At 41.0% G+C, this 13,686-nt stretch overlaps 1 protein-coding gene across 5 annotated transcripts in view; it reads right to left on the bottom strand.

Annotated features, from left to right (window-relative positions):
- Positions 1-13,686, bottom strand: part of Drosha (drosha ribonuclease III) — a 108,563-nt gene that overhangs the window by 51,548 nt on the left and 43,329 nt on the right. For all 5 annotated transcript variants that reach the window (XM_031360440.1, XM_031360439.1, XM_031360443.1 and 2 more), the window contains exons 15-16: positions 12,939-13,013; positions 1,788-1,957 (exon numbers count right to left, since the gene is read on the bottom strand). In XM_031360440.1, coding sequence (XP_031216300.1) covers positions 1,788-1,957; positions 12,939-13,013 — 245 coding nt within the window. The remainder of the gene's footprint in view (positions 1-1,787; positions 1,958-12,938; positions 13,014-13,686) is intronic.

The following is a 13,686-nucleotide window of genomic DNA, read 5'->3' as shown; positions in this document are numbered from 1 at the left end:
TTTAAGGCCAGCCTGGGCTCATAAAACCTTGACTCAAAATACCAAAGTTAATTTTTAAAAATTAAAAAATCATCTCTAAATTATGAGGAAGGTGGGGGTGGGGAATGAAGTAAATTCTAGACTTTGGCCATAGCCTACAAATCTATCATTGCATCTCTCTGTAAGAATTTAAAGCCTTTTCACTAATGACCAAAGTGTTCTCAGGCAGAGGCAAAACTGTCAGGGAAGAACATTAATTATTTTGAGTCTGCAGCAAGAAAGTATTTAATGTGACCATAATGGCGGGGAAAACTCAATAAATTTCCCAGTGTCCTTGCCACTAGGCAATCTTTCAAACGAGTCCTGTACAGGACGGAATGCGGTGTCATGCCTACCATGCCCTGGCACAGGCACACGTCTGAAGAGTACTGAGTGAAGGCCGCTTCGATGACAATAAACTACCTTTGCATAAACAGTAAGAAATGACTGACTTCATCATCATGTCCCTAAGACAAACACCCATGCTTACTTTCCTAATCTATTTCTGATCATTTTTCCAACATGAGCCTTTGATCCTCACCAGGCTGATTTCTCTCACTATGTACAAACCAAGCCACCCAGCATCTCAAAGATATACATTAGACATGTGGATTGTCAGTACAGTTTCTTCATTTCTGTGAGTTTTCACTGTAGCATTTACGGCACCCTGATCTCTGCTAAAATTGGATGTTTCAGTGTGTGGGTGCTAACTAAACGTTCGTCATGGGCTCCTTGCATCACAAACAAGCTCTGCTGGCTATGGGTCATGCACTGGCTCATCAATACGCCAGCTGTATGATGACTGGGTGACAGGTAAGTGACCATACAGATGCATCAGAACAAACCAGGAAGAATGGGAAGCACTTGGGACTCTAAACACTGTAAGTAATTTTCTGGGCCCACTGTCTGCAATGGATGGGATGAATCCTCAAGAGTATTCTTAGCTTCTTTCAAATGGCTTCTAACTAACTATAGGGTTTCAGGAAAATTGAACCATGCCAAGGAAGCAAGCCCAGGGTGATACGCTCCCAAAGAGACCACCACCAGAGCATGACAAAGTATGTCTCCCACCATCAGCCACTCTCTGGCTTAGCTCTAAAGTGGCCAGAAGAAATGAAAATATATGCACTTCTTTAAAGGGAACAATTCATTGCCATACACTGGGCTGTTATATTTTTTTAAAGATACTTTATGAATTTTGTGGTGTTTAACAACATAGCAGCAACAAATTATTTTACCTTTCTAGTTTTGAGCATAGTTTTGGATACATACTGATTAAAAAATAGTATCTATATGACAAATGATCAATAACAAAAATAAATAAATGCCATAGAATAAAATAAGAGTAATAACAGATAATCTACTTAACAAAAACTAAGAATTGGCAAACAATTTAAAATATAAATTTTCACTAGAAACTAAAGTAAGTATAAAAGTAGGTAAAATATTAATTTCCTCCACTACCAAAGTAGCAAAGGTTTTATTGTTTTAAAGCTAGTACGAAAGAATGAGTATCCTTACATGACCCACAATCTTCCTCTGCAATGCACATCAAAAGTCTTAAAGGTATATACATCTTCAGGCAGGTGAACAAAATATGCCCAAATTGTAGTGTTTTTCTTATTCACTAAGTCTTTAAAGAACACTTACCCAAAGGACAAGAAGCTAGAGTACTCAAAACATGTTACATGCTGTTACTGTTTGTGTGAAACATCCAAACACGGAAAAGGCCCACTCCCAGTCCAGGCTGTGCAAGCACCAGCACTCACCGTCCCAGGGTTGGTAACTATCATGCCTTTGCACTCTTCTGCATACTTCTGCCACTCGAGCTCCTCCCACTGGAGCATATTGGCAATCTCCTCCTCGGGCACTAAAGCTTTGCTACACCGCAGCAGGTAGAGAAGAATCTGGTGCATTGATAACACTTCTTTGCCTCCATCTTGAGTAAGAATTTGGAGAAGAACAAAGTTAAAGTTACTCAATTAACAGCAAAGCATCAACTCACTACGATAAAACACGGCAACGGCTGTAGGAGAGCACATATAAAGAAGTAATTTAAAATTTACACTGTTCAGCCAGGTGCCAAATAATACGAACACCATTTGTCTCACTGACGAACAGTACTCATAAACCATCTCATTTACTAAAATGGGAACAACAACATTATAAATGATAAAGGCTTTATTTGAGAGGTATGAATACAAGAAAGGGTGTTCGCCTAAATAAATTTAAAGTAACCCAGCATAAGAAACCACAGTTTATAATAAACAGAATCATGTTATGTCTAAATATTTTATCATTCTTCCTAGAGTAACAGATGAAAGCTTTTCAGAAGTGACGCTCCTGTCTTTGGGAAAGTCTAAGCTTTATGAGATATTTATAGATGTTTTCAATAAGACATTGTTGCATTATGATCTAATTTGGAGGTGCTAATGTGCTGCACCTGCTGCGATGATCGGAGCTTCAGAGCCTGTGCTGATATGACAAAAGATAGTTACGGAGCTGGGACAGGGATAAAGTACCAACTGTCTGAGGTTTACCAGGATGGCAGACTTGAAAACCATAACAGGCACAATTAAAAGGCAGCCCAGAAAAGGACAATCTGTACTTTATAAACGAAAGACATGCAGTCCATGTGTGCCAAGATGGAGGCGGCAGGTCTCTGCCTGCTCTTCAGATTCAGCTTCACAACCAACAGGGCAACAGATCTTATACCACTTTTCTCTGACTACCTCCATCCAAAGGGACAAGCACCCTCCTGGGGACTCTGAGAAAGACTTTTCTGAGATTACTACCCTCCTCTCAAATGAGAGCTGAAGTGCAAGCAAAACACTGAGTGGGCAAAAAGGAGCAAGAAGCCCTTTTTGGCACCATGGAATCTGGCGGGTAGAAAGCACAGGAGATGAAGACTATACAAGCTGTGGCTGGCTAAGAACCTTGGTGGTCAGCATATCTGAAAGAAAGAATAAAAGCCAACTTTCTATCTCAGCTGTTGCTCTGAGGCTAAACACTGCCACCATTTCCAGACCACATATATGTGGCTATCCAGTTCTCCTTACAAATACTCATTTAGTTAGTACCTACTGAAACCTGTTACCTGGCAGGTGCCGTTCCAGACAGCTAAGTCCTCTAACTTCCTAAAGCTTACACCCCAGTGGAAAGGAACAGGTATTTAAAAGCAACTATAATAGATCAGCTCAAAAAGGAGGCAAAGGACAGTCAAGGAGACAAGCATGATGGCACTCACCTGTCACCTCAGTACTCAGGAGGCTAAGGCAAGGTGACTGTGAATTAAGGACAGTTTGTGCTACAAAGCAACACTTGGTAAAAAAAAAAAATTATTTTAGGATAGTCTAGTCAGAGAAGGCATCTTTGAAGAGATATAGAAAATAAAAAAAGGTGAAGATACATTCAGAGGTAGAGGTCTTCTCTAGCATGTGTAATGAGAGCCCCCATCAGGCAGCTACCCGGGTGTCTTAACTTGCTTTCCTGTTAATGTGATAAAATACTTTGACAATAGCAACTTAGGGGAGAGAGGGTTTATTCTAGCTCACAGTTCCACAGGTTACATTTCATCTTGGGAAAGCCACAGCTGCAGGAACTTAAACTGGCCAGATGCACCAGAACTACGCACCAGAGCTACAGTCAAGAGCAGGGGGAGAAGGAACTGTGTGCATGCTTGCATTCAGCCAATCAGCTCCTTTTTTACACAGTCCAGGATGCAGGAAAGGTGTCACCAACTTCCCCCGTGAAGTAACAAAATCAAGATAATGCCACCAAGCCAATCTGATGTTCTCAACCTCTCCTCATAACTCTTTACCCAGGTGATACGGGACCATGAAAACTACCCACCACAATGGGAAAGCGTCTCAGTAGAGTGAGATGGGTGCACTCCAGGGACTAAGGCCAGTGTTGAGGGCACAAATTAAACAGAGGATTAGAGAGACAACAGGAAGGTGGTGAAGCTTCCAGAGCATTACAGCACTCACTACGAGCTTAGTATTTTATTTTGCAACTGGAGGATGTTTTTAACCATTAGGTGCCAGACTCTGTGTGCGGTCCCATACTTCAGTCATGCCCCCTCCATAAGCCTTGGGATTCTGTTTTGGGGTGGGCATGAGCACAATAGCATGGTCCCATAGACGGTAAGGCCTGCCTTGCTGTTGCTTCTCTCCTCCTCTGCATCTCACCTGCAGGGATGCTGCCTCTGAACTTACAAGAAGTGATAAGAAAGCCAAGTCTGGTGCCTCAACCCTGTACTCTACTTTTTCAGATGCAGAGGCAGGAGGATCACTGCAAGTTTGAGGCCAACCTGAGCTACTCTGCTAACTTCTACCCTGATCTATAGAGCAAGACCCTGTCTAAAAAAGAAAACGAGAGAGACAGAGAGACAAACACACAGACACAGAGAGACACACACACAGTTACAGAGTGAGATAGACACACATACCCACACAGAGAGGGAGGGAGGGAGAGACCTGTCTTCATTTTGCTTTCCATTGCATGAGGAAACAATGCTGACATGCTCATCTCTCATCTTCCAATAAGTCTGGAGGGAACAGGCAGACAGGAGACACTGTAAAGTGTGACTCTACACAGCATGTGCCTACATACACAACAGCAGGAATGAAGGGACCTGGAACTCTTAAGCAGTAACAGCCATACTGATGAGGTTCAGCAGGAACCAAGGATAGAGCTCACTTATCAACTCTAAGGTGTGCTGAGTTTATCTAGAACTGTGGGGGTTACAAGACTGCATTCCATCCAAGACAGTGGAAGGAGTGGAATGTTGTCTGCCTTAGGATCTGGAAAAGTCTTCATAGTTTTATGAGGAGGGGAGAACAGAATAGGGATGGGAGCAAATATAAACAGGCAGATATAAACAGCAACAAAATCTCTGCATGCAGTTATGCCTGGGTGACTCCGAGGCACTTCAAATACAGAGAGATGGATGAGAAGTATCTAATTTAAAGAGAAAAAGCTAAGAAGAGCTACTGGCAGAGGGAAATACTTAAGTCTACACACCATCTGTCTCTTAAAAACCTCAAGTTCTAGGCTAAATGAGGGGTATAGGTATTGCTTATTTAGGAGGGGAATATCGGCAAGAAAAAATCAAGGCCAATAGATGCTTATCAAGAAGCCCACTACACAGTCTCCAGTTTGGGTTGGGAGCAACCCAACTGATGAGAAGGAAGGAAGTTTTATAGCAGCATAGAAAGTGGACATAATTAAACAAGTAAATATACACCAGGTGCAAAGCTGCTGCTGCTAAAAGAGACAATAAATCCAAGCTAGGAGTCTGTTGACTAATTCACACGGTAGCTACCAAAAGATAGTTATTCATAACTGTGAAAAAGATGAAACTCAGGACAGACAAGCTGAGAGGAAAGGATGTCCAGGACAGGAGCTGAGGCTCTGCTCCATATTTGGCACCCAGATGCAATCATCATGGAAGTATGAGAAGAGGCAGACAGAACCATAGTCCTGTACCAGCCCACAGGGCACAAGCTGTATCCCCCACACCCCGCCTAGCAAAGAGACACCATAATAAATAGCCACGGAATGACTTTCTGAAGCGGATTAATCATATGGCCACTTGGCCTCATACTGCCACAGACTTACCAGTGTTAATGAATTGGCTCTTTGCGTTTGTCTGTTTTGCTACATGTTTATGTTGGCGATTTATGGAATTATGTCACTGAAGGCAACAAAGTAATTTTTATCTCGTTGGCTAGAATAAATAGGGCACGATACAAACGAGAAATTAGAGCGGGTAAGCTAAGGTTAGCAGGAATTCTGCCAGATCTGGGCTTGGAACCGTGACAACGGCTCATTATTCGGGAAGAAGTAGAGTTTGTGTTTCAGGGAATGAATTTGGACAGTCATTAATGAACTGACAGACTTTATAAACTGTTTCTTAGAGACCCAGCTCCCTCGGTTTATACTGCTTGGTTATTTATATGGTTATATTGGAGAAAGGGACAATTTGTTAGGAAATCTGTGTTAAATGTATGGCTGCTCAAACAAATAAGTATTCGTCAATTATCTAATACTCAAGTCGCCTTTCTTTACACTAGCATTAACGATATACTACATCTTCCACATAATCCCACCAACATGACTTGGAATGATTTTATTTCCTAAAGTTGGTATTCACAACAAGTCTTTCTTAATCTCAAACTATAAAGTTATATTAGGAGCTAGAGATGGCTCAGTAGCTGGGAGCACTTGCAGAGGCAGCTAACATTCCACTCCTTCCACTCAATGCAGCCTTGTAACCCCACAGTTCTCTTAGATAAACTCAGCGCACCTTAGAGTTGATAAGCCAAATATTAGTGAGCTCTTCCCTTGGTTCCTGCTGAATCTCACTCATCAGTGTGGCAGTTACTGCTCAAGAGTTCGTGGTCTCCTTCATTCCTGTTTGTTCTGTATGTAGGCACATGCAGTGCAGCTGAACACTTGCTTTATGGGACCTGGATCTAGGTCCCAGCACCCATATGTCCATAAATAACCCCAGGTCATGAAGATCCAATGTCTTCATCTGGCCTCCAAGGCCATCAAGCATGCACATATATGCAGGTAAAACACTCATATGCATATAGCAACTGAAGATCTCCCCCACCCCTACCTCCATTACACTTGCTTCCTAGAAATGTTGAAATGCCCTCTATCTCCATGGCCTCCTGATAGCCATACAGGACAACTACTGCTCCAGATAAGGCAATCTCCAAAACTCACCTGCTAGACAGTCGATCTGCAAACCATCTCAGGGATTTCCCACCTCACTCCAATGAGGATGCAGGTCCTCCTCTACAGTTACCTCCTGATCTAATTAGTTAGAAGAAAACCTTACCCTGGGTCTAGCTCCTCCCAGTTCTTTTGCAACCAGAGGGGAGAGCAAGATGAGAGAGGAACAAATGAAAGGAGATGCCTAAAATCTAATGCTGCAACTGCTGTACCACTTGACTTCTGATGAACTGGCACCACTGAACAGCATCTAGTTTACACTATCAACCGGGGGTTTATGCATATGTGTAAGGCAACTAAGACAGACATCTTCAAATTAGAAAAATGGAGAAAAAAATATGACTGATAAAACTTTAACATTCAATTTAGTATTATAATACACGGATATTAGCAGACAGCAAGCCAGGTGTGGTGATGTATGCCTTTGATCCCAACATTAGGGAATCAAAGGTGGAGGTGTGGCAGAGCATGGGGAGGGGTTGTAAGTTTGAGGCCAGTCTGGTCTACATAACGAGATCCATGCTAGCCTGAGCAAAAGAACAAGTAATAAATTTTAAAAATTTTAGAAAAACCTAAATAGAATGAAAAAAAACACAAAATACTTGAAATACTAACAAACTACCCAGCCTCTCAGAAACTCAAGAAGCATGTGCGTACTAACAATGGCACTGTTTTTTGTGAATTAGATGGATGAAACTGAAATGGATGCAGAGTAATGTTACATCAACAAGTAACTTCTTAAAAAGAGTATTTTCACAAGAATTCTTGACCAGAAGTACCAATTGGTATGTACTTTTTCAAGAGGTAATCTGGCCACTTCTTATTTAAAGTATGTATGCTCTATTAACAAAGCAACACTATTTATAGAATTCTATATTTAGAAGCACACAAATGCAAATGGACAAATGCACAGAACTACTGCTGAACTACTCTATAAATGGGCAAAACAGGAAACCCTCAAACTTCATCACTTGAACAATTGCCAAAAAAGTAATACCCATCTATATTACAGAATCCTCTTCTTTGTCAGCATTAAAAATGGCACAAAACATTTACACAGAAAAATGTCTCAAGTATTTTGGAATAAAAAAGGCAAGGTATGTAGCATGCTCAATATAATCTCATTTGAAGAGCAAAGCAAAATGCGCTTCACACAGATTAAAGTGAGCAGAGGAGTGTGTTGAGTTTTCGGTGTATACTCTCATGTACTGTCTGTGCACACTAGCCAAGGGCAGACCTCATGTACTGTCTGTGCACACTAGCCAGGGGCAGACCCCATGTACTGTCTGTGCACACTAGCCAGGGGCAGACCCCATGTACTGTCTGTGCACACTAGCCAAGGGCACATGACAAAGGCACTCCAATTCTGTGAAGAAATGTCTTTAATAAATGGTATGTGGTAATTGATATCTATGCTGAAAACAAAGAGGTTTGGCCTATACTTATACCAATTAATAAAAAGTTATTCATTGAAAATAAAGAAGACATGAAAGAAAATTTTAATGACATTAGAATAGGCAAAAATTTGATCAGCAAGATACAAAAGGCTATAGCCATGAGAAATTTAGCTCATGAGAATGTTAGCTAGAGCACAGCCTTAAGATTAAGAGATTCCGGGCTGGAGAGATGGCTCAGCGGTTAAGAGCAGTGACTGCTTTTCCAGAGGTTATAAGTTCAAATCCCAGCAACCACATGGTGGGTCACAACCATCCGTAATGAGATCTGATGCCCTCTTCTAAAGTGTCTGAAGACAGCTACAGTGTACTTACATATAATAAATAAATAAATCTTTAAAAAGAAAAAGATTAAGAGTTTCCACAACTCATAAGAACCACTCAGAATGTGTGGACAGAAAACAGTTCACACAGACAAAGGGACCTGTGCCTATAACCCCAACAACTCAAAAACTTAAGCAGAATTACTAACAGGGAAACTGAGGCAGAACTAACCAAAGTTAAAGACCAGCCTGGTCTACACAGTGAGTTCTCTGCCAGCCTGGACTACAGTGTGACAACTGATTCAAAAGATGAAACAAAGGGGGGATAGAGAGATGCTTGGCAGACAGAGGCACAAAAGCTTGAAGACGTAAGTTTGGTCCACAGGTTCCCCAAAGTCACAGAAGAGAATCAACTCCTGCGGTATACCCTGTAAGTGCATGTGTGTGCTGTGGTGTATGCACACACACAAAGTGAAAACATAAAATTTAAAGAAAACTGCCATCTACAGTATTTCTGCAAATATATATGGGAAAAGGAAGGCATCACTGTAAGCCATGGGCAAGAAGTGAACTCGCACCTTAACCGCTCTTAAGAGGCAGTGAGTCCATGGGCAAAGGTGGACACCATGTCATTAACCACCACAGTAAAGCAAAAGACAGTAGTCATGTGGGGCTTCTGAACACTTGTCAGAAGAGCTAAACTGAAAGAAAAAAAAGAAGACATTGAAACAGCTTGGGGCTGGGTGTGGGAAGAAATGGAAAGTGTGGAGGGGGGGTGCCAAATGCTGGAGAGAATGTGAATCTTTACACACTACTGCTAGCATGATAGCTTCTGAGAACTGAATGAAATACAAACCTTAATACAAAATACCTATATAGAGCTCAGAAGCTACGTAGGCAAAAGACTCATAAAAGAACATATATGTGCTGTTTTAACACACTTATATTTCACATACCTAGGAAATCTGACAATGCTAAATCTAAAATGCTCATTAGTCAGATTTATTTTAACCATACCATACAGCCAACTACAGTATAATAGCTGTCTCTAAAACATACTTAACAAAAGAGAATACAGAATTCCAGTTTCTGTAGTTCAAAACCAGGTAGACCTAGTACATGGAATGGCAGGCCAGAACAGTGGTCTCTATGAAGGTTCTGGGCAGCGAATGGCAGGCAGATCCAGAGCAGCTTCTCAGACACTGGCAGGCTTGATCTGGGTACTGAAGGCAGAGTCACAGTTCCTTCCGAAATATGCACTGAGTGCTATACTTAGGACATGTGTATTTATTAACTTTGTCACAGTTTGGGTAAAGCTTTATTCTAGAAAAATGAGATACAATCTAAAGTCCTATCACCCTGAACACACCCAATCTGATATGCTCTTGGAACCTAAGCAAGGCTGGATCCAGTCAGAACACGGATGGGAGAAAAAGGCAAGACAAAAAGCCAGTTTGGGTGATACACGTCCACAATCTTAAGAGGCTGAGGCAAAGGAATATGAGTTTGAAGCCAGCCTGGGCTACATAGTGATTTATTATGAGGCAACCTGGGCTACAGAATAAGAATGTCTTTAAGAGTATTTAAAACATAAATAAAAAAAAATAAGTTTGGGTAATAACCAAAAAGTTTTAAAAGCACCTTTATAAATAACTAAAGCATCAATATTTAAGTAAGTACTATCACGCTGGAAAGATTATTTATTTAATTAATTTGAGTGTTTATTTCCCAGTTGGGAATGGCTCCCAACTCTCTGTGACTCCATTTCCAAGAGATTTAATGTCCTCTCCTGTCCTCCTTGGGCACACACATGGTGTACATACATAATATATACATGGAGGCACTCACACATACATATGAAATAAAAGTAAATAATTCTTTAAAAAATAAATAAGGTGCTATTATGACCCACTAAATAAGACCAGTAATTAAGTATTTATGGAGCCCCTGATAAATGCCCCAAATCACATGATCACTGATAATGCAAAAAGCAGATGATTTAGACATGGTGGAGCACACCTGTAATGCCTGTAATGTACTGGGAGAGACAGACAGGAGGAGCAGGAGGGATGAGGGAGAGTGCAGTCTTTACTCTTGACCTCCAGGAGCAGCTGGTTCTCACAGCTTTTACAAAGGAAGAAAGGCATGCTGGAGGAAGATAACAGGAGGGAAGGGCCTGCCTGCCCTAACGTTAAAGAGCAGCCGCATCTTCTTCACAGCTACATAAACTGTGGCGGTTCCTTTGATAAGAAATCTGGCAGCACTATAGAACTACAGAACAGAATGCTTAAAAATAGCCATCTGCTCAATGAATTATTTAAAAATAGGATGTAAGACTAATGTGGTAACTGTACTTTTAAAAAACCGCATGCATAGAAACATATGGAAATCTATATCAGATGTGTCTTTTAATTCACTTCTTTAAATGATCTTTAATGAAGCCACACTGTGAAAAACAAATCAACCATGTGTCCCTCAGTACAAGAATGTTATACAGTGGGCACTGCTCTGTAGCCTTTGGAGTTTTTAAAATATGTATATTTTCAGAGGCAGGTTTAAAACAAAAGCGAATCCTGTTTAAAAATAAAGCAATAGACCTTTTCATTTATGACAACCTAAATGTTATCCTATAGTTATGAGAAGCATTTTGTACACTGAAATCCCATAAAATAAGATTTTTCTATATGACGGTTTTAAAACTGCCTACTTTCTTCTAGATTTGTTTGGTCATAAAATGCCGAGAGGCAGAGAGGTACAGAAAGAACAGGCTTTCCAGCGACATCTCTCCAATACTATTTCCTAAGACGCTTGTTGTTGAAGCTCCATTATGAAATCAAAGATGCATTCACTTGAAATGAAACCAGAAGCAACAAGGAAAAAAGCTTCTGAATGCATTTCCTAAACGAAATCAACAATAACAATAATATTAAAAACACAAGCAATGCTCTCCTAACATAAAAATAAGCCAGTGTGACAGCCTAGATAAAGAATGTCCCATATTCAAACTCTCCAGGGAATTGGGGGACAAATAAAAGCAACTAAGGAACCAGAGAGGCAAAATAAAGAAGCCAAAGCCAAGATGGAGTCAAGAGCACAGGCCCCACCTCAGAAGTGTGCAGCACTCCTGTGCAAGGCTCTGCAGGAAGCTGGCCCTGCCATCGGAGGCCTCAATGCACTGGACAGGTAGGAGGGCACTGAAGCAAGGCTTGCCTTGAATAGAATAAGAACACTTGAGGAAGCCAGCGTGTCCGATTCCTAGGAAGGTTCAAGAGCATGGAGAGACCAGGGAAGGCACCTCAGAGCAAGAGGCAGGATGGAAGGGGTGACTGCAGGGCTGGATTTTGTATGAGCCCAAAGGAAAGGCAGCAGCTGTTTCCTGCCTCCGATTCCAGAGTGGTCCACTCTTTAGAAAGGGCTGGAAAGATGGCGTGGCGGGTGGTAATGGCACAGGGGACTAGAGGGGCAGAAAGAGCCAAGTTAGAGAACTTAGTGAAGAAAGCAAAGGAAGGTGGCCATGCACAGGAGAAGGGGTGGAGTCCTCTGAGACAAGAGAGGAAGGGAAGACAGAAGATGTCACCCCCAGGTAAAATGCTGGATCTCGATTCTGGGACAAATTCATTTTGAGAGACAGTGTGGTCCAACGTTTTACCCAAGGACTGGGTGGCTGAGCTGTAGCGGTCATTTGAGTAGAAAAAGGGAAAACCGTGACCTAGCTCAGGGAAGAACAACAAGAGGCGTTCACTAGCTGGTAGCAACGCTTTGTGAGACTGCACAGCAGTGCACTGAACAAAGCAGGTAACCGCAAAGCGAGAGAGAGAGAGACTGCGTGCCAGAAGACTCCAGAGAAAGACTGCAGAGAAGGCTTCCAAAGATTTCATTAACAACCCAATCGTTAATGATACTAAAATTGACATATCTTACAAGCATACTCTTGAAAAAAATCAGAAACACTTAAACATAAACTAAATTACTCCTTGAATTATTATGTTAATTTAATGGGAGAACACATTATCATATATCCTTTTTCACTGCAAAATAATTAAAAGCATATCTACCAAAACAGAAAATAATCATCTATAATCCTATCACCTTGGTATAACTATTATTGTAGTCATTTTAGCATAGCTATAATTATAAATTTTCACTAATTGTTTTCCAGTTGACCATATGCAATATTAGGCAACATGTAGTCTTCCATATAACACTTACATGACAATTTACTAAGGACATTTTCAAAATGTGTAAATCATCTATTGCCTGGCAAATCGAGGGCTCTGATAAATTATGAAAGGTCTAAATCAGCATGTAAAGGTTAACATTTCCAAGTTCAACATGAGAAGTAGATAATTAACAGCATCCAACATGGAAAAGCTGTCCCTACAGACTGGAAGGAGAACGGCAGGCTCGTTTTCAGACACACAGTCACACCAGGTCACTGACAAGCCAAAAGATTTACCTGGAAGAAATCTTACAAAACGTGGCATGAAATGAAATCTCGGACAGCAGGGAGGGCTGTCTTCAAACAAAGGACCTAAAGCACACAAGGAGAAAGAAAGAAAAGAGAAATCAGACCGCCACAGAAAGCACACACTGCAACTTAATTCCCAAGATTTATAGGAACCACAAAAGCCAGCACTAGAAGCAGGGACATAAACAGGACCACTTCCCCCACTCTGCCTCGTAGTGCAATCAATCACCAGCAACTGCCTCAGGTGCCAGCCAGGACTGCAATGAGGGGCCTACAGCTACACTCGGGGACAATGAGAGCCAAGGAGTCAATGCATACAAAAAAAATCACTTTGTAAATTAAAAAACTTAGCATCTTTGTTAGAACTGAAGTACAGCATTAGATGATACACTCATATGTTAATTCTGTCGGTTTTCAATCAATACACTAAAAATGAAACAATGCGGCTAGTTCAGGAAACCATTAACCAGCACACTTGTTTTTGAAAAGCTCCTCACTCATTTCATTTAAAAACTACCTTGAAAAAGTCTTCCTTTGATATACAGGTTTAAAAATAAGCAAAGTAAAAACTCTGCTGAAACCCAGGCACCTGAAAGACTGACTACATGTTGACTCTGCATGTGCATGGAAGTGTTAATAACTAATTGGTTCTCTAATTTAATAAACTGTCATCTTACAAAGTTGATTACAGGGGTCACTATACTTAAAATAATAACCACTGAGATCTGTTCCGTAA

This window comes from Mastomys coucha, unplaced genomic scaffold (genome assembly GCF_008632895.1).
Source record: "Mastomys coucha isolate ucsf_1 unplaced genomic scaffold, UCSF_Mcou_1 pScaffold8, whole genome shotgun sequence".
Taxonomy (NCBI): Eukaryota; Metazoa; Chordata; class Mammalia; order Rodentia; family Muridae; genus Mastomys; species Mastomys coucha.
This window is presented reverse-complemented; position numbering and strand designations above follow the sequence as displayed.